This window comes from Molothrus aeneus, chromosome 3 (assembly GCF_037042795.1).
Source record: "Molothrus aeneus isolate 106 chromosome 3, BPBGC_Maene_1.0, whole genome shotgun sequence".
NCBI classification, from domain to species: domain Eukaryota; kingdom Metazoa; phylum Chordata; class Aves; order Passeriformes; family Icteridae; genus Molothrus; species Molothrus aeneus.
In genome coordinates this window covers 23,282,929-23,304,627 of record NC_089648.1, presented here as the reverse complement: position 1 = coordinate 23,304,627, position 21,699 = coordinate 23,282,929, and the positions used below count along the sequence as shown (strand labels likewise).

Below are 21,699 nucleotides of genomic sequence, written 5' to 3'. Positions count from 1 at the left end.
GAGGGACTCAAATGCCATCAGGAAAAATATAATCAGAAATATATATTGCATGCAATCCCTACTTGAGGCATCCTCCCTGGAACAGTTTTGTATTTTATTACTAGACTCTTTTGTTTCCATGTGCAGAAATGAAGTCTGAGAATATTCTCCCCTTTTTTTATCAAAAAGGGTGAATATTTCTAGGACATAGGCTGTACAGGGAAATCTCAAGATGGGCTGGTTTGGGTTACTTGTCATATTTTTTGACATGAGGAATCATAGTTTATCAAAACAAGTCTTGCTACATTCAGTTGAATCAGCCTGAAAGCAAGATTATCCCAATGTAACAATTTCATCCCACTTTTCTAGTCAAGAGGACAAGAGATGGTTCAGAGAGAGAAAACTCAGTTCTAATAAAGAGTGATGGCTAAATATTCTTTGCAGCAGTAATAACCAGAAGCTCCAAAGCTTTTCTTGCCATGTCTAAAATAATCCAGACTTCTTTTAGGAGTAATTTGATGGGGAAAAAACTGTAATAAAATTTTTTTCTACTGTTAGGTGTCTTTGAAAATGAACCACATGAACGTTAATGGTAGACTGTCAGGAATTTTTTTATCCAAACTACTCTACTTCTAATTATCAATGAAATTTTACTTCCCAAACAAGCTTTATTGTGAGTGAACATTCAGATATGTAATGTAAAAACCAGTCCTCTAGTGACTTCACGAGAAAAAGTTTCATTGATTTGATCTAGGGTGATTTTCAGTCTGGATTATGAATCTACTTAGTATAGTTAGAATACAGTGCAGTTTTATGTTTGTGATTCAGAGCAAACAAAACCTAAGCAACTGAATGAGCATGGAAAAATAGGTATTTTCTTCAGTCAGTGGAGCAGGGGTTACCATAGAGCCTAGGGCATGCTCTGTAAATGTTCTGTGGTCTCAGCTGAAGAAGGTATAAGGGTAAGTTCAGCACTATAAAAATCAGCTTCTGTGTGGTCATCCTCTGTAGCTAATCCAATGAACCTCCACAGACAATATTTGCTGCTCAGTCTTATTTCACTGATATATAAAAACAAGCAGATCTTTTTTCTTCTATTTTTCTTCTTCTTTTCAGTTAACTGGCTAGTGGGCAATGTTAATTCAATTAAAACTACTACAGAAAACTAAAAACATGCAGGAAGAAATTCTGTCTGTATTTGCACTAGAGCAAATACAGGGCCGTGCTTTTGAACTTCAAAGAACTGTATAAATATTTGTGCCTTTCTGTTTTAAGTACATTGAAATAATTCTAAAGATACTGTCTCTGTGGTTTTTTTCCCAAATAAGAATGCTAATTTTGAACATAAAATTTATTTGCTATGTATCTGTTTACAAAATTGCCTATTTGATTCTCTTTACTCTCATCTTGAAGGACTTCCAACACACCTAAATGGCTCAGTCTTTCTCTTCTATAACATGGTACTTCTTTCTGCTCTGAGTACTTGTATTAAAAAAAAAAAAACAGTATATGAGCATTTATATATTAAGGAATATCCTATTAAGGACTAACCAATACAGAGACTAAATTGTTTTAAACTGTCTAGACCCATCAAAATTGTTCAGTTCCCCACAACACCATCTCTGTAACTTTTATCAACAACATGAATCTTCTCCTTTTCTCTGTCATCCTCATTGCTCTCTTCTGGCAAAGATGACCATATAAACACACTATTCATCTTTAGCCTGTCATATGCAATCCTTTAAGTTACTTCCAAGTCATGTTTATATCTCTCTTGAAGATGCACCTAAACTGCAAAAGATATGTAGGTGGAAGAAGGGGATAGAGCCATATAATAAACCCCTTCAATTCTTATAAGCATGTTACCTCTCACATTGCATCTATTTCTTCTCCTCTCATATTTAAATGAGGACACCAGTCCCTAATGAGTACAGAGCTCATAATGAAAATGAGCTACTCAGACAGACCAACCTAAGTCGGCAATATTTAATGCAGAAATGAAATAGGATCACAACATCTGGAGTAGGGCTGCTATAATTTTCCATATGAAAACTTCTACTGAGTTTTTTAGTTCCAAACTACAGTGTATCATCCAAGACTCAGGACTGCAGGCTGCACATTCTCTGGAATCAAAAGGTTCATTAGGCTCTCAGAGCCCAGAACAGCTAATGACAACACAAAAAAAAAAACCCTCAAGAAAGCCTTCAGGAATAAATCTGCTTCTCTCACAATATTCTCAAGTGAGCCTCCTCATAGAGGGGCAGAACATAAACTGCAGGCTCTGGGAGCTCTCCTGATGCTTCACCACGTGATCCAAGCCACTACTGATCTATACATACCTACAGTGCATAATGTGCACAATAAACCTATCAGGGCAATAGGAAGAAATGCACCAAAAGAATTGTTTTCCTTTCTGTTCAGACTTTTGTGAAACAAATAAGAAATATTTAAGAGCTATAAAGCTCAGCAGTTTCACAGCAGGTATGTCCTCTCTAATAAAGTAGCTTCTTTCTTCCTTACATTCTTAAATGCTCCCCAGACAGCAACATCTGAAACAGAAGACTCACTAATGGAGTTTGTCTGACATTTTCACTAGCGTTTCTAAGGCTATTTAGTGGTAATAGCTCACACATGCTGTAAAAATCCTTGTCTCACCAAGAGAGTGAGGTCTCAACTCTTGTTATAATGAAGTATCCTATTCCCATTCTATGCAAACTGAAGTTACATACAAAGAGGATTAATGAAATGCCCCGAGTTATAAAAGGCAGATTCAGAAACAGAATTGAGATTCTTTATGTTAGGATTGGATAAGTGGACAGCATTTCTCAATACAATTTATCATTCTTAATTACAATAACCTAGCTAGATCTTGAAAAACCTTTAAAAAATTGTGGCCTAAATAGTGACTTTTTTTTTTTTGGTTTAATTTATTCCTTTCCTTCTGGCTGATGACATCTCCTTTTGATAAAGCTATATTTCTTTATTTCAAAAATATTTTTCAAAGCTTTCTCAAACTTCTTAGTTTCAATTAGGGAAAAAAAAGGTTGTTCAGTTTCCAGCATAGATTTAATGACACAAAGAAAAATCTGCCTAGAAATAATTACATGGACTAGTCATAAATTAGCAGTCATGACAATTCTCAGGACATGCTACAGAAAAAGAATACAGTTACACAGGGAAATGTCTGGCTGCACCAAGTGAGTGCTGTATTTTCAACTAAATGCTTCTGCATCTATATTCCACAACAGGGAAATGAACCAACAACCCTCAGAGTAATCAGTCACACTCACTGCTTTCACTCTGGATTTTTATATGGACTGGGCTAAAACCCAGATGTCCCTCATTTCACTGGTTTTATTAGCAGAGGCATTAAAATTCTACTTGTCTCATTGACATTTCTGTTACTTGGAGAATAAAACAGACTTTTTCATAGAAATTAGGTAGGCACATATGGGAAAAATATCCAAGAGAATGTATTATTACTGGCATTGGCAATTAAATGTGAAATGCTGCAAAACTCTCTCACTGGAATTATTCATTATGATATAGTATTGAAGACATGGAAATGATGATTAGAAAGTGTGCAGAAATAAATTAATACATAATTTTAAAATAATTCACAAGTAGTCTGGACCATTTGACACTCAGTTAAACGATGAAAAAACAAAGAGGATTCAATCACTCCACTTTGAATGATGTCTTGTGATGCTATAGGGGGAGACACCATTTGTAATGGACTGTGTCATATCCTTGCATGGAGATTGGGCACAGCATGTAGGGACAGACTGAGGCAGCACAGCACCTCAGGATGGTGGGATAATTAGTAAGAATATATGGGGATTTAAAGATTTGAGCCTTGTTCCATCTAGAATGCTCTGTCTACAAGTGAAGGGTGACACATACAGTTAAGATACAGTTTTTCATAAAGCCAGCATGCAATCTGTTGACCTTATTTTGACATATTTCAAGTGCTTTATTGCTCTTTTCCTTTGAACAAATCTTGAAGAAATGAGAGCTATGGGAAGAGCTTGGCTCAAGAGAATGAGACTGTTTGATTTCTTGACAGGAAAGCTTAGGAGCATCACCAGGGAGGGAAAGGGGGGCCTTCCATGTTACATGTGAGTTAAGCAAGTCAGCCACATACACCTGGTAGGTCAGTGTCAGCCTTCTTTACCTGTTCTCTTTACTGCATCAGAAACTCAGTACTCCCAGCAAGCTCAAACTCTTCTTTAGACAATCTCTGCTGAGGCTGTAACTACTTGTACGTTCAGCTTGCTCTTTTCTCACAAGCTGTTCTCTCCTTCTTTGCCCAGTTTAATAGTTTCAGTACAGTTCAATATTGTGTAACTGAAGTCAACTTCCTCTAAAACCTGTAATTTCCTTTTTAAAATATTTACAAACTCATTCCATAAACATGACATTTTTTCAGCTTTACATGATATCATCACATTGTAATTAAAATCTGAAAAAAGCTATAATCCCATAAAGAACTGATATAAATTTTTAATAGTAATGATCTGCAGAAATGGACTTTAATATTGAACCTTTAAATGGATGTCTGAAAATGTAAGAAAATATTAGATTTGATGTTCCACATAGTGTTGTATTACTTGGAAAAACCTACACCAGACTATTAGCTGTCTAGCTTAGAAGTGCCATTTTCTTGCATTTTGCTGGCATATTTTTACTTTTCCATCATTAAACATGTTGTCTCCTTGTCTCACAGTATTGCTAGAACAGAACTCCAGGAACACAGGCTTGCACTTCCTCAGATACTGAGCTGAAAGCAAATGTACAGGCTAAACAGAAATATATGCAACAATATCTAAATATAAACCATTAGCCTGATTAGAAATACTCAGTTCCTTTAGTAGCACCAGGCTTCAACTCCAATATGTGTGGAACTGCAAGAGGTTGGATCCTCTTCATTGTAGCTTGTTAGCTCAAGTTCACAAGCATTAGGACACCTACAGCTTTTGGCATCATGCAAGGGATCAGCATCAGGGTTAAATAAGGACTCAGCCAAGCAGTCTATTGATAATGTCACACATCTGTCACGTACCTCATCACCACAGCCTTCTCTCATTTGTTCTGCAGTAACAGATAATCAAGTCAGCATACCAGGTCACACTAAAAGCTTAATTCCATGCAGGCACAGCTTTCAAAGGCCATTATGCTGTCACTGAGCAAGTGCCATTAACATCAAAGATAGTATTAAGCCAATACCCCATCACAGGCTAGGGCCTGCTGATAAGACAAGTGTCAAAAAAAAAAAGCTCTGAACTGAGGAACTTAAAGTCTAAATAAAGAAAAGTCCACCTTCACTTGAAAGCAAAATAAACTGCTAGCTGGTGGCTGTTTATCACAAGCAAGAAAGGGCAGTGCAGCATAGTAAGTGCAGGATGTATTGCACTTACACTGGCCCTGGGTAGGCACAGGCCACTCTCTGCTGTTGTCCCCTGAGTGTTGTCCCAGCTGATCAGGGCAACTGGAGTCAGAGATCAGCAGAAAAAGGAAAATAGCAAAATTATGTTTATGGAGAATAACAGACAGAAGTTAAACTACAAACTTAGACTTCTTTTTGTTAGATTTGTGCTCCTTCTTGGTCAAAATATAAACAAGTACTTTGGCTTTTTCTTACCCCAAGTTCCTTGCAACTCATGGGGAACATTCATAATTCTCCTTGCACAAAACACCACAATGCCCATCCTTGAGCAATGAAAAATAGCTTTTTTGCTATTCGTTCTCCAGCATATAAAATTTGAATTTACTTGTCAGCTTGATGCTGGAATTCTTAAACTGTGGAGAAGAAATATTCCCCAAGTTGAGCAGAATACTCACAACATCTCTGTATTTGTCTCTTATCCTACCAGCTTCCATATGCTTTTTGGGTTTTTTTTAAAGCAAATAAACAACCAACCAACCACCAAAACCCCATGTACCTCTCACAACTAGGACATGCATTTTAGTAGAAAGCTCTACTATTGGGTAACTTTCTGGTATTCCAAAACTACAATGAACTTTTCTGAATTCAAATGGTGAGTTTTAATCTGAAAACAAAATAAAACAAAAACAACTGGTAAAGATTTCAGTTATTAATAGAACAAAATATTTTAATGTCTTTTGGAGCACCAGGTGCATCGAGTACCTTCTCATAAAATTTCTGATAAATTTTCTTTTCTTTTCCTCCTCTGCTGTGTGTGAACGTATATCATAATATTTTAGACCTTTGTTTTACATCAGTCCCTAGTCAAAAAAGCAATTTTTCACTTCAATCTCATTTGCACATATCCATAATTTAAGGACAAAGTGTGTATTTGTTCCTAATTACCTCCAAAGGATGTTTGATGAACCTGTGAAAATTAAGGAAAAAACCCCAAGCAGTCATATTACAGTGAGAAAAATGAAGCACCAAAACTAAATCACCAAATACCTTTACACTGCATTTTAGTGTTATCAGACAATATATAGAACATTCAAGAATAGATCATGTTAATGCTTACTAGTTCAGAAAAAATAAATCTAATATAAAGACTTTCTTTTTTCCTTTGTTGCTTCTTAGTTTCTCTGGACAAGTTTGCTTTTCAGTAAAAGTTGTTTTAAATTTTTGAGTTAAATAATGTAAGGAAGCTTTTTTCTAAAAAAAAACAACTTGAAGAAAAAGTTTTCAAACAAAAAATGTCTTCTTTTGCTACAGATTTCTTCAGATTACTTTCAGAATTTCCTGAAAGAGGCATTGCCAAGAGAAATTTTTCCTAAAAATATAATTATTTTAATATCACAAAATCACAGCATAGGTGAAGTTAAGGCACTGCAGTGGGTTAGCAAGTCGAACCTCCCAAAATAATGGAGAAGAAATTTGAATAGCAAAGTTTTGTTTCTACAACGAAAGGATTAGTAGCCCACCCAGATTATCTGGAGATGGTTGTACCCAGTGCTTACTGGGATCCCGTGAGCAGCAACAGCATCTTCAGTACACTGCTATCCCCTGCATACACTGACCCTCCCACATATTGTTCAAAGACTCTGTACAAAATGGTCTTTAATGAAAAACTGTAATGGTAGGTTCAAAACACTGCAGAGCAGTGAAATTCAGCATTAGAACAGAACCAAAAGAATACTGCACAATGAATACACTAATACTTAAAAAAATAGCTGTTCTATTACTAGCACCGAGACTAAGATTTGGCTGCAGGTTTATTACCACAATACATTTGGGAGCAAACCATCCAGGGAGTTTTCCCAGCATCTGGTTGGCATTACTGCTTGAAATTACTCAATGGGTGTTCTCCCATGATATCTCAGAACAAACTACACAGAATCACCAGGGCAATTGCTCTGTCTCTGCACTTCCCTGTGAGCTGGTAAATAAGTAAAGCTCATTTCATATACCAGCAACATGCATCATGAATTGTGCCAGCTATACTGCAATTAGTCCTCCAGTTATTTCAAATCAAATTATTTAGGAAGGAGAATTACTGGAAATTAAATCAAGCGACCAAAACCAAAGCCATGACATGCTCCAAGAACACCACCAAAAAATACATTGTATTAAATTTTAGGTTGTACTAATCTGTTTGATTCACTGTGGAGGGGACACATAGGGGACAGAGGAGAAGAAGAGGAAAAGGAACATGAAAAGCCAGTACTGACTATGTGAGACATGTAGAATAAGCTTATTCTATAGGCCCAAGTCCTCTTTTAGAGGGATATGATATGAGCAAAGGCTCAGGGATGACACATTATATTTTACCAGTGCAAAAGGTGGTCTGAAAGAGAATGAGGACTATGCCAGGAAGAACTAGGTAGGATATTGCATACTGTTTGAATACACAGTTCTGACAACATCTTTGAAGTCACTCCATCAAGACTCACAAATAACATACGCATCTGGCAATCTCAAAAAGTCCTGATAATGACCATAACACTGCTTACCATTAAAATTTTTGGCAGGATAGTGTCTGTAAATTGATCCCTCAATTAAAACATTTGCAAAGAGCAAGGGAAGCAAGGGCTGTCATTGATAGCCCTCTGCCTTGCTTACAGATGAACTCCTGAAAGAAACACCTTTCCCACTGAATTCCACTTCTGTTATGGAGCCATTTTCCTTCTCAAGCTGGTTAAATGATCATCGTGGGGAAATAAAACAGAAAAAATCCTTGAGTATGTTTGGAGATAACTTTGAAACAGAGGTAAGGGGGTATAATTTCTCTATAAAAAAAAGAGATATTTTTAAAGGTACAGATTATTGGTGCCTACTGTTCAGAATGAATGAATCCAGGCTTGGGATCAATATACAGTCAGCAGACAAAGTTAGGCATCCCAGCAAAGTTATGCACCCCTGTCTTTGGTCCATTGATTTGACTAGCTTAGGGCAGGGGCTTTCTTTTTTCTTTTCAGTACTTCCATGTCCAGAATCAACCTGAACTTTATTTCTGTTCATTTCCTTTGGGATTAAAACAGTTCATTCATTCCCCAGTCCCTCTCCCTATATTTCCCAAATCAGAAGCACCAGTGTGATGTAAATCAAGCTTCTTTATGTGTTTGAGCAGCATTCGTGGTCCAAGTCTAGTCTGGGTGTGTAAACACACTTTTTTTTTTCCTCCCCCTCCATCTATGTAGAAAAAAGGAAAACTGGACAGCAACCAGAGAGCCTGGGCTGCCCTAAAACATTCCACTTCACAGTTTAGTCAAACACAGTCTAGTTTGGGTGTAAATGAAGCTGTCAACATTTGATATCTATGCTGTACGCGTGATGTTTACAAAACATATTCTTCCCCAGAATTACTTGGAGTCACACTCCAAAGAATCCAATACAGCTGACAGCAAAGTGACAGAGTGTGGGAATGTCAGAAAGAGCACAGAGGGGACAGAAAATGAGAAAGATTAAGTCCTGTCTGAAGCATTTTTAATGTTAATGGAAGAATCTTTTCTACTTCAACAGGCTCTTGACAGGGCCCAGAGTTCATGAGGAGGAAGTGCCTGTTCCAGGAACAGAAGCAGGAAGCATATAGATGCAAAACTGAGAGTGGGAGGAGGCAGGAGGAGTAGATAAGCAAGGATGCAGAGGAGCATAAGGAGTGGCAGGTGTGACCAGCTCCCTTTTTATCAGTAGGAATCAATATGAGAAAACCAAACATAGTGTGAATTTTAATGTCTGCAAAAATAATGTCATCTTCTATGAATATTCTCCTGTAAAAATAGAATGTTTTAAATGCTGTTGGAAGATGAATATGGGCACTTTGGTCATTTGGATGAAACCATTACTTTTTTTTTTAGGCTATAGCTTATGGACCAGGAACAACTGAGAAAAGTAAAAAGAATTCAGATAACTGGATATGGCAGCTGGTATGTGGCAATTCACACTTGTTAACTGATGAGTTCATGTTTAAGTTCAGACTGAACAGTAGTAAAGCCTTCTAGCAACAGAAACTGGAATGATTCCCTTCCTTCTCACAGAAAAGGTCACCAATAGGCACCACCTCTCAGCTTTAAACTGTAATGAAAAATAACTGTAAAGTGCTGCCACAATAAAAATAGCCTCTTTTTCCTCATCATGCATGTTGATGACAGAGATACTGGCATCCATCCTTGATGGGAATTTTAATGCACCCTACCTAGGCTATATCCTGTAAATATATCAGATCAAGCAATAAGGCAACATCACCTCTTAGTTCTGCCTTGAAACATTTGCCCTCATCCTGAAGTCAAACTGGAATCAAGTAGAATAAGCTAATAAAAAAGTCTGAAAAGTTGTTTATATTTACTCAGAATTGCAGGTGATCCAGATACCCATCATTCAACTTGCTTCTAGAATGCATTTGCAACCCAAAGAAAAAGAAAAGCTAATTTTTGCTTACACAAGTCAGGCTAGCTTGGGAGGCAGATATTTCTATTAGTTCCTCTTCTGTTGAAATTCACAGGAACTATCAAATACTAATTAAAGAAATCATAATCTTGAAGGACATTTGTTTACACTGCAGCTTACATCAGGCTGTGGAATCGAGACCTTGTGGCTGGCAAGAACCTCTCTCCCCTGCTTGACAAGATAATAACCAGTGCATTCCAATATGGAGAGACTCAGCAATTTCAGTCAGCCCCCTGCTGGTTTGTGAATTGCTCCTCAACACTTAAAGAGCTATGAGGAATCAGAAAAGTAGGAGAGAAGCTTAAACTACTCCAGAAGATTCTCTCTGTAATTTCTGGAGCTGTACTGACTTGTAGACTGCTAGGTTAGATTGGTGGCACTGTACCCCAAGAATCAGGCAATGGGTTGCTGCTTTATGATAAGAAACACTGAACAAAGAAACATATTTTTATTGACGATAATAGTGTTAGACAGACAAGATCAACTGAATACTTAGCTAGACCTCATGAAACAGAACAGGTTTGAGGTGTTCTTTCAGTAGGAAAGATTTCCGTACATGCTGCATTTTCTTTCTGCTGGGGACAAAACATGGAAAATTAAAATCCTTCTTTCCTTTCAGGAGGGCACATCGACTGTTGCCATGGATGGTAAAACCCTGACTCTCTCTGCTGGTGACAGCCTGCTTGTCCGTGCCCAGTCTGTGTGAGTAGAGATGAGCAGGGGTTCAGAGCGTGATCCCCCAGCTTCCAGCCACATAAATTCTGTGTATTCAATGCACACCATGTCGGGCATCACTGGTGCAGAAACACAGCATCTGTGAATGCAGGATTTGCAACAGCCTCTGCTATTTCTCGGGGCAAAAGTGTTTTCAGGAGGAAAAGCCAGACATTCATTCTAGTTCACCTCTTATGATAAAAGCTGGAGAAAATTAAAAAAAATAAGAAAAAATAAATAAAAATAACAGAAAAGAAAAAGAAGGAGAGGAAAGAAGGAGAGGAAAGAAAAGGGAAAAAAAGAAAAGGAAAAAAAAAAGAAAGGGAAAAAAAAAGAAAGGGAAAAAAAAGAAAGGGAAAAAAAAAGAAAGGGAAAAAAAAAGAAAGGGAAAAAAAGGGAAAAAAAAGAAAGGGAAAAAAAAAGAAAGGGAAAAAAAAAAGAAAGGGAAAAAAAAAGAAAGGGAAAAAAAAAAGAAAGGAAAAAAAAAAGAAAGGGAAAAAAAAAAGAAAGGGAAAAAAAAAAAGAAAGGGAAAAAAAAAGTAAAAACAAAAAAGGAAAAAAGACCATGTATAAAGTTATATGGCCTGAAACTACCCACTGGCACTCACAACTCACAGCAGATACTAGAAGCATCAGACCAAGCTTAATCTTCAGTGCAGGAAGATTTGGGGTTCAGGCTAAGAACACAGCTCTCCTCCTGAAGTAGGATGCATACAGCTGTTTCAGAACCTTGACACACGTGATATGCATAAAGGAAAATAGCTTCCAGAATGGAAAGGAAGAGATAGAGCATGGCTAAAGCTCACAAAGTGCCCGCTCCTCCTTTTCAATATCATCCATGTTTCATTTGTTGGTTTGAGTGTGTGATTTCCCTCTGTACACATTGCATCATCTCTCTTTCAATTCTTTCAGGTACTGCTGGAAAAGAGCAGAAGACTGTGTTGCTCTTTGCATTGCTCAGGATCCAAAACGCAAGCAGCCTTATAAATAACTGTGTCACTTGGCTTTGAGGATAACCAAGTTTTAACCTACCTATCCTAATTATATTCTACTCAGAACGCCTGGAAATTTGAATACTCTGACACAATGATTAAGTGGAGTCAAGTGCTGTGCCCAATTAAAACTTTTCCTCCAAGTAGTTAAAGTTTTAGCAAAATTTATAACCAGTATGTTTTTTAAGATCTAGTGTTTTGTTTGATTTTATCTGAAAGGAAATGACAACATACCCTAGTAGAAGGATTACTTACCTAATAATACATGATACTATCTAGATTACTACTAGAGTCTTTTGAGATGCAAGTCTCTGCCACAAGATGTAGAAAAGGAGATGGGACAGGTACTGTTACAGGTCTTAGGTAACAGGCTGGATGCTGTGTGCATGCTACCCTGAACATAGCACTGCAGTGGGACTAAACAGAAGAGCCTGGGTCATGGCTGTGCTCCTGTGCAGCACAAAAGATGTGGAATTCCCAAAATTAATAGAATTCTCAAGTCAAATTCACCTTTAGAAGGGATAAGAGAGCAGAAAAATTATTATAATCAGTTTCTATTAACGGCTGCTTCTTTTTGAACAGTGAAATTTTTTGCAGAAACAATAAATGTCAAATTATATTTTGCTGCTTTTATTCCAAGAACTCTGCAGAAGAGTTTTTCTCTTGGTTTTATTTAATTGTTCTTCACATTGTCATGAGAAAACAGGTTGCTTAGATACCTGCAGGTATTATCAATTAAATAATTGAGAAGGCAAAAGTTACTGATTCCTGATCTTTTATTTTACTTCTAATTATGTTCAGAAAAATATTTGTTTCATCTATCACCTATAAACCTCATTAAACTGAGATGTCATATGTGCTTTATTGAAGTGTTCATTCTTCTCATGAGAGAGACACAGATGCCTTGGCTTTAATCTATAACTTGTATTTAACATCAGCAGCTTTTCTAGCAAAGCATACCGCAAAACTCTGCTTCATCCTCCTGATAAAAGGGGGCCTAACTTGCAAACCTGAACCCAGTCCTTAAGGGTGTAATAGGTGTGAGCTGCCGCACACAAAAAGGGAACAAGGGAGTAATTTTTTCTGGTTACCATTGGTACTGGTGTGTTTATGTGTCTGCAGAATTGACAACTTGAGTGAACATCTATGATTGAGGGATCTAGGGTACCAAAGTGTTATATTTTTAGTCCAGCAGTTATAGGGTAATCACAGAAATATTTCCATATTTCACACTGAATAATAAGTGAGTAAAACACAGCAACATGTAGGACAAAATCTAGAATAACCAGCCGCTCTTCATCAACCCAGAGGCACTGAAAACCATGGAACTTTCAGAATAAAAGTTAAGGCATCTCCAGATTAGATACCTCCCATGATATCTACTCAAACTATACTTGTGATGCCTTTTACAACAACTTGTGCTTGAACACCTAAATTCTATCCAAGTCACAGACTAGGTGCCAGACCAGGAGCACTAAACCAGAGCTCCATCATCCTGTTTTGCCACAGCTCACAGTCAGAAATCAGGACTTAGTAATTAGTTTCTATTGAGGAGCTTCTGTCTTCTAAGAACTAGGTAAGAAGTGTTAAGGCCAATAAGTAAGTATGGAAAAGGATCAGGATCAAAACAGCAGGAGAGGATTTATGAAAACAGTGAAACACCAAGTACCAAGAGAAAAGAATGTTGTTTTCTAGATATATTCTCTTTTGAGAATTATTTCTGTTGCTTTGGTGTTGAATTTCCTTCCCCTCCCACTCTCTCTCTTTCAATTCAATAGTTACTTATGGCCAGAGCACAAATGAGAGCACAGAGAGTACTTGCCATTTACTCCTTCCCAGGTGCTTAACCACTGTGATTCAGAAACCTGCAACTTCCCTTTTCCCAGGTTTTCAAATAGTTCTGGAGGGCTTCTGGGCAGGCAGTGAATCTTTTTCAAGTGTTTTGCTCTTCCTTCATTATGTATCTGTTCTGAACTGCCCCAACAATGGTACATTTGTGTTTAGATGCACCCATTCTACTCTGCTCAGGAGGAAGTTGGCCACATACAAATGTTCTGGTTCCTGGAGCCCTCTTAGCTGTTCTTTCTGTGTATGTGCAGTCAGCTCAGCAGATACTTCAGCACCAAAGGTGTTGGGACCAGGGCCTGGAGACTCCAGTGCTGATCTTGCCTCAGAGAAGGATTTCAGGCTAAGGTCAGTGGCAAAGGCTTAGTTAGGCATGTTGTTTGCAGAGTACCCTAATGCACTGCTCTTGACATGGTGCTTGTTCATGCTTGTCCATGAAACACACCTGGCAAAACTATGTCCTACAGAATCACTGAGATTCAAGAAGGCCTCCAAGATCATCAGATCCAACCTTTGATGGAACACCAGGTTGTCAACTGGCACTTAGTGCCACATCCAGTCATTTCTTAAACACCCCTAAGGATGGTGACTCCACCACCTTGCTCGACAGTCCATTCCAATGTTTAACAAAGCTTTCTGTGAACAAAGTGTTCCTTATGTCCAACTTGATTCTCCCCTAGAACACCTTGAGGCCATTTCCCCTCATACTGGTTGCCTGGGAGAAGAGGCCCACCCTCACCTCACCAGCCCCTCCTCTCAGGCAATGGTGGAGCACAATAAGGTCTCTCTGGTGTGGTGTTGTGAGGTCCCCAGGATGAGGTGAGAGATGAGAATTTGACTCCATGTTCCCAGAAGGCTGATTTATTATTTTATGATGGCATATTAAAAGAAATTATATACTAAAACTATACTGAAGAAAGAGAAAGGATCCATCAGAAGGCTAGAAAAGAACAAATAATAAAAACCCGTGACTGACTCAGAGCCTGACATAGCTGGCTGTGATTGGCCATTGGTTATCCAAACATGTGAATTGTTTTTAATTAATCTCCAGAACACATTCCAGAGGAGCAAAACATGGAGAAGCTGAGGCTTCTCATCTTCCCAGGAGAAGAAATCCTGGCAAAGGGATTTTTCAGAAAATATCATGTGACACCCTGGTCTTTTCTCCAGGCTAAACATCCTCAGGCACTCCTCATGTGCCTTAGACATGACACACTTCATATGATTTACACACACATGACAGCCTTTCTTTACAGCTCTTTTTATACCTGGTACACCTGCACCCTAATTTGGATGCTCACTTTCTATCTGAATCAGACAGATATTGGGACACCTGATACTTAGCAAACTTGGTACATTTTGACAGGATTTTGCTAGCCTTATTAACACAGTATTGCACAGACAGACCATCTGCTGTCTGATGCTTTGGCAAGACTCAAAAGCAAAACCTTTATACAAATAAATATTCTAAGCAGTATTACAATAAAACCTACACAGGTACAAAGCTATACCTGCACCATTCTTGGTAAATTATTACTTTTAAACACATGCAGCATTGTCCAGAATCACAAGCTTGAGGTGATTTGAATGCTTAGAAATACACACAAGGAAGTTTGAGTCCACCTGCAGGCATCCACAGTTATTCCAAGGCAGGATCTCACCTATCCTAGAGGTCAGCAGTTTTCCCTTTCACTTCATATGGGAAAAAGATACAGCCTTATCCTGCCAGCTATTGATTAAAGCAGCAAGGCTTTCCCTGGGCTTTTTCAGTGCCTTTAGAATGTTTAATCCCAAGGAGATCACAGGTAAACCTTTAAAGAGAAAGCTAAACCACTTGTTTTTAGCTATAGATGTATTTTGATTTCTAGTTATAGCATTTAAGTCATATAAAGAGTGATATAAGCATTATTATAGTACTTCATAATGAGCAAGGAACTTACAGTCAGTCTTCCATGCAAATTAGCAATATAGATCAAAATATTTGAAGTAATTAATGTTTCCTATTACTCCTAGGCTAGGCAGGCTTGATCTCATGGGGTACTTATGTTCTTATTTTGAGCTATGCTAACTTATATGAATGATGGAAATAAATTGGTATGTCTCACTGCATTCCTTCTAACTATGGTCTCATATTCCAACACTTAAAAATAGTTGATTAGCAAGGTTTCATGATTAATGATATGTGATTACCATCATCACCCATTCATAATAAATAGCATTGCTTGAAGTAACTTAAAAATTAAATCATCCTGGTATAGCAAATAAAGCTTCAGCCTTTGCCAGCCCTCTCTATAATCTTGAAAAAAAACCTACAAAAAACAAGTTATGAAAAACATGTGTGTTTATGGTTATGAGAGAACTAGAAAAGAGTTACCCACACAGATCATGTAGTAAACATATCGAAGATCAACAGAAGAGCACAAGATTGTCCAATTAAAAGACACAAAACCAAAAAAAACCCACAGAAAAATTAAGACAAGATTTAATGCTAGCTACATTTGAGCTTGCAATACATAAACTGACACTTTGTAAAAGTCAATAGAGGAACCCTTCTACCTCCCTGCTTGCTCTACTTTTAGATGTTGCTTGTTTATTTGAAGCAGCAAACCCTACCACAGGCATAAAACTGACTAGGCGGATCAGGAAACTGATAAAATCAGGAGTGTTGTAGTAAAGTTTTTCCTCAGACCCAGTAAGTATTTACTGACACCTGTAAATCAATCTCATCTTACTACATGAAGGTAACAAATGTTTTCATTCTGTTGTTAAAAACATTAATTGTACTGATTTCAGCTCTCCAGTCACATCTAATAGAACAGATGTAGAGAAAGCAATCCTCCCACCATCATTGCATATAAGTAAAGGAAAAAAATACTTAAGCTATTTAAAAAATTCCTACATAACCAGCTTGTGTTCCTATTGGAGACGTTTTAAGGCTTTGGAGTGTTTTTATTTAGTTTCTTTTCAGTTAATAACCCAGATGCACCTGAATGAACACTTCAGACTTATGAAGGTCATCACCTCCTGGTGCGTTTCTTTTTCAATACACAAGTATTGTAGAGCTACTCTTCAGTATCAAAGGATGCAGAATAACACCTGATTGGACCCGCAGTAAAGCTGTTGACTTTTGAAGTAATAATGAAGGAGAAAAATTTAATATCCACCCAATATCAGCTCAAAGTACCTGATCTACAGGTCTTATTAGCACTGTCTGGTAGAGAAAGATCTTATTCTGGCTCCAGTCAATAATATTTTCAGTCATTGTCCAAAAATTGTGGAAGTGAATAAAAACTCTTCCTTTTAATGTCACTGTAATTTTGATGGAAGCTTGACATCTAGAGTGATGCTTACACACAGTCAGATAGTTTGTATTCCAAAAATAAGCCCTTAAATTGTGATATCATTAGGGAAATCATCTCCCCTTTTTAGGTCTTCAAATGATGAAACAATTCTTTCCAAATCATTGTTGCTCTAAGTTAAATATATCTCCAAGATCTTTGGCCTGGTAATTCAGTAAGAATTGCATGAGGACCACATACTCAAAGATTTGAATGCTGCTTTGTATTTTTAGAGTTGTTAAATAGGTACATGTACATGGCTAAAATATAGTGCTAAATAAAAAATTCTGTCCATGGTTTTGGAGATAAATTACACTGAAATTGAAGCAAAACTATTTGGGTTCTAAAAACACTTCATTATACAATCTCATAAGCTCCAGAGAAAGATGCCATGACTATGACAAAGTAAACTACACATAACCACTTTTGAAGATTCAGTGAGGAATTTGAGTACATCTTTGGTACATCAGAGAAAAATAGGACTTCTGAAGTGCTATACAACTAGAGCAAAAATATCACTTTAGCATGTTTTAATGTTTTTCCTCTTGAAGAAAAAACCCCTAGCATGCTTAGAATGCAAAACCAAAGCACACAGATGATGGAGTTTGTAAAGGTTCTACTTTACAAACTGTCAGCACAAACAAACTTTTCTAGACAATGAGTTGCCCATGTTCAAACCATACACTTTACCATTGGAAAATAAATTTGACAATCCAATTGTATAAAGCAACTAAACATATGCCAATTTGTAGAACTGAAGCTTGAAAGTTTCAGTGTGCAATTCCCAAATACCCCAGGGGTTTGACATGGAAATGCAGTCATTGCACCTTACCTAGCTTTTTGCTAACTGTCTCTTCCTCCAAGGAAACCCCAGGGCAGCATCTGGATTCCATGCAGAAAGGAAACTTGGGCACCTTCAAATAGGTCCACATTAACTGCTGGGCTGAGCAGAGAACTGCACTGACAAGGCAGCTGTCCACAGCTGAACCACAAGGAAATTCCTGGGGGGTTATTTTTATGTCACTCTGACACACAATCTGCTCTTAGGGTACTCAAAAAGCCACCTTCACTGAGAAGCCACAGGGCTCTTTTTCCAAGAGCCAAGCAAAGCTCATCCTCTTCATGCAGATCACTGCTGGAGATCTATAACCTTGTTGACCCAAAAGCACATTTCCACAAGCAGCAGAAGCCCCAGGAGCAGCTCCCACCTCTGCACAGGAGGAGGAAGAAGTCAAACCGAAATCTTTGCTGTCCTGCAGAACACCCCAGTCACAGGGTCTGCTGTTAGAGCCATTTCCATCCCCACTTGATACAGCTCAATTGAGCCATGCAGGAAGCACCGCAGCATTGCTGGTGAGCCAGAAGATAATTCCTACTCCCCAAATGCAGTTACAGATGATATTACTCTATATAACAGAAAAACTGACAGAAAGAACATATGAGAAAGCCATTGTTCCAGCAGCAGTTATTTGCCTGAACACATTTGTGACCTGAGCTGCCTACAGCATCTTGGCATACATTACAGAAAGAATGCGCACACCACGTTTTGCCTAGAGAAAAAATCATCACCAAATTGTTGAAACACAAATAGATCAGCTTTATTTATGACAACCTGAGAAAAATGTTAACAGCTCCAAATTGTTTCCTGATACTGGTGACTAACAAACCACATGATTCAGACCTCGTGTGCTTTACTATTGAGTGGCAAATCAACATTCAATGGGCAGATCCACTCATCAGACAAGAGCTCATTGTTCTCTCCAAAAGGAAAATGGCAAATACTGAATTAAACCAAGTAAAATCTTCACAAAAAAGGATAACACTTTGTTTAATTATTTATCTACCAAAACATACTAGTTCAGCTTATTTTTAAACTAAGACAGAAAAATGTATTTGAGCACTGGAATGAGATTGCCATATGCCATCAGAATTTGAGTTTAAAATGAAAATGAACCAACTCTGGCTTCTGTTTCCAATATGGATGACAATGTTCAGCTGTCTAAAGCCATTTCTTCCATTTTTTGGATATAAAAGAGGCAATTTACACCCAGTTCTTCACTGAAAGCAATTTGTCACGACTTCCATCTTTGCCATTATAGATGCAGCTGCCCTGATTTATGCCAGTGTGTTAACAGAATCAGGCAGCTACACTACAATAATGCAAATGTTGCCTTGCTGTGTACTGCATTGCCCTAAATGCCATTGCATAGCTGCATAATTTACATACTGCATATACGCACACATTATACACAAACACACACACACACATATATATATATCTGTCTTCTGAGTATTTTTATGTCCTAATTAGTTGTATCTTGCCCATACTGGTGAGGTTTGTGCCAAGCATGCTGCGTGTGCTTGGAGGTTTGTAACACGACTAGCCCATTGCTGGCAGTCAGAGAGAGCGATACTAAAGGTCATTTTTGTTTATGTCAGACACAGGATGTTTCAGGAGCTTTTATGAAGCAGCTACATCTGTGCTCTCTGTGGGTTGGATCCACTCCATACATACTGCTGGAGGACAGAAAAAGCAGATCAGACAAGAGGGAAGCGCTATCCTGGGCTTCACTGGGAGCCATTCTCACTAAATGCTCCACATAACCCAGGCTCTTCACAGCATCCCAGGCAGTGTGGCTGTGCAGCTCACAGATGTTCTTCATGGAAAGACAAAGGCTGCTCTTTATTATCAGTTTTAATCTAATAGAAAGGGTTCATGGCTTTTATTTCCTCTATAGCAAAATTAACTCTACTTGCAAAGCTTCCTCCCCCTCAGAGGGAAATAAGATGTAGGCTCAGAAGCCCAAATCCGCAATGATATTTAAGTGCCTGAGGAACTGTGCCAGAGTGTCTGGCAGGAGAAGCTAAACAGGCTCAATTTTAAAAGAGAACATAGTGAATGGAGAGACAGACTGAAAGCTCAGGAGAATGAAGTGCTCCTTTAATCTACTATGGGGGGAGCTGTTCTGTGGCAAAGCCAACTTCTTTTCAGTTCTTGCTCAGCTGTGTGCTTTAACCCACCATGAGTGCCATGTCCACCCGTGTTTGAGACTGGCTTTTGCTGCAGCTGGCATCAAACTAGTCACAGATGCTGCTTCCAGGGCATCAACACCAGTGTGGTGGGAACAGAACAGAGATAAATACAGCTTGTATTGAACATGTGAACAGTTGTCTACAAGTTCCTTGTCCTGCAGGACTGATAAAAATACTTTCTGTGAAAGATACAATATTCACCTTGCTTAAAAACAAGGCAAAAAAAGCAGTAGAAACATTAGAAAACATTTTTTAAAACTTGTGTTACTAATGATACTCTACAGCCTGTGCATTTTGTCATTAAAATGTTATTTTTCCATTTTTATATCTTAACATTTTACAGTGAACCCATTTTATTAATTTCCTTATATGTCTATACTGGGACAAATTTTATTCTCAGCAGTACTTGGGTAAATATGTAGCTGATGGAATTACCCTGATCTCACAGCACTGCAACAGAAGACACTTTGGCTCTGTGTGCACAGGAATGCTGGCTAAAGAGTGACACAATGGTGGGACTCCATCAGCACATGAAGGTTGCTTAACACACAGTACATCCCAATATGACACTGCTAGCCTGCAGGTCATAACCCCACTCTAATCACGTGTCTTATTCGAGATCATAGAACAAAATTTTGTGGGTTTAAATGCCCTTATTACAGCCAAGTTAGTCTCTACAGAAATGTTAAAACCCCAGAAATTTTTGGCCACATTTTAATTTAAAGGTACAGTTTTCCAATGTTGATGTTCAACATAAAGATACATGGAAAAGACAGCAGTGGAAAACAATGAGAACATCCCCCCAAAAAGAGACAGTGAACAAACTTCTTTTTTTTTATAAAAGTATAAAATAATGGAATGAAAAATTGGCTTGTTAATCATCAAAAAGCAAAAAAAACCACAAACCACAAAAGTTACTGGTTCATATTTTCTATTATTTCACCCTGTTCTCACAAAGATCACACCTGCTTAAGGAAGACTCTACAGCAGAGAAAAGGAAAGCATTTGAATGTCAGGAATATCACCTATATTTGTAATCCTAAAAGCCTTATATACAGAAGTCTTTGTATTAAAAATAAAAAATAATCTGAAAATCTTTAGGGACTAGGAGCTGAAAAGAGATTTCTTCAATTCACTGTATTGCTTTCTCAAATAACAGAAAAACACTATTAGAAACTTACATTGATTTATCTGATTTGAAGTGAGGTTAGGAAACATATGCTAGAACAAACAAGTAGCAGTCCTTGTGCCTGCGCTTTGAAGACACACAAACCCCTTTCACTCCAGTCTCTGATGTGTTTACAGAAACAAAAGACATAATTTATCTGCCATAAGGTGTTCACTGAAGAGGTTCATGCTGTGAGGATTTCCATGGCAACTACTTAAAGAGACATAAGTGCTCATTTTTGAAACTGAAAGCCCAGGGACATGATTAGCTACAGTAATAATAACACATAAACCACCTAAACAGAGATCTTCTGTTCAGGGCCAAGTAACTTCTCTTTTCCTGTGTGAGAATCGCTTTCCTAAATTAACCAAAAACGAAAACACCAAACTAAAACAAGCCAAAAGAAACTACTTATGCTTTCTCTTAAAATTTTTACAAGAAAAAATAATGCACTTACATATGCACACAAAGCTGAAATAATTACTTCCTTAAATTATGTAATGTACAATACATTAGGTAGTCCATAAAAAGCACATATGTGGATTATACAGTGCCACCCCAAAGAGACACAAAATCAGATTTTGCAGAACTTTTCCAATTCTATTGAGATTAGTTTGCAAAGAAATTTCAGAGATGACAAGCACTCGATGGTCACTAAAAGATTTAAAAGAACTCACCAGTACAATAAAGCTACAACAACAAATTGAAGCTTTGGTGCAATAGAGCAGAAAAAAGGAGAACCTAAATTAATAAGCATTGCTC

General features: G+C 37.7%; 1 protein-coding gene across 1 annotated transcript in view; it reads left to right on the top strand.

The window, feature by feature from the left end:
* HAAO (3-hydroxyanthranilate 3,4-dioxygenase) overlaps positions 1-11,552 on the top strand; it is a 33,153-nt gene extending 21,601 nt beyond the window's left edge. Inside the window, exons 7-10 of the mRNA XM_066547861.1 lie at positions 8,026-8,171; positions 9,259-9,327; positions 10,467-10,549; positions 11,474-11,552. Coding sequence (XP_066403958.1) covers positions 8,026-8,171; positions 9,259-9,327; positions 10,467-10,549; positions 11,474-11,552 — 377 coding nt within the window. The remainder of the gene's footprint in view (positions 1-8,025; positions 8,172-9,258; positions 9,328-10,466; positions 10,550-11,473) is intronic.
* The last annotated feature ends 10,147 nt before the right edge of the window (positions 11,553-21,699 follow it).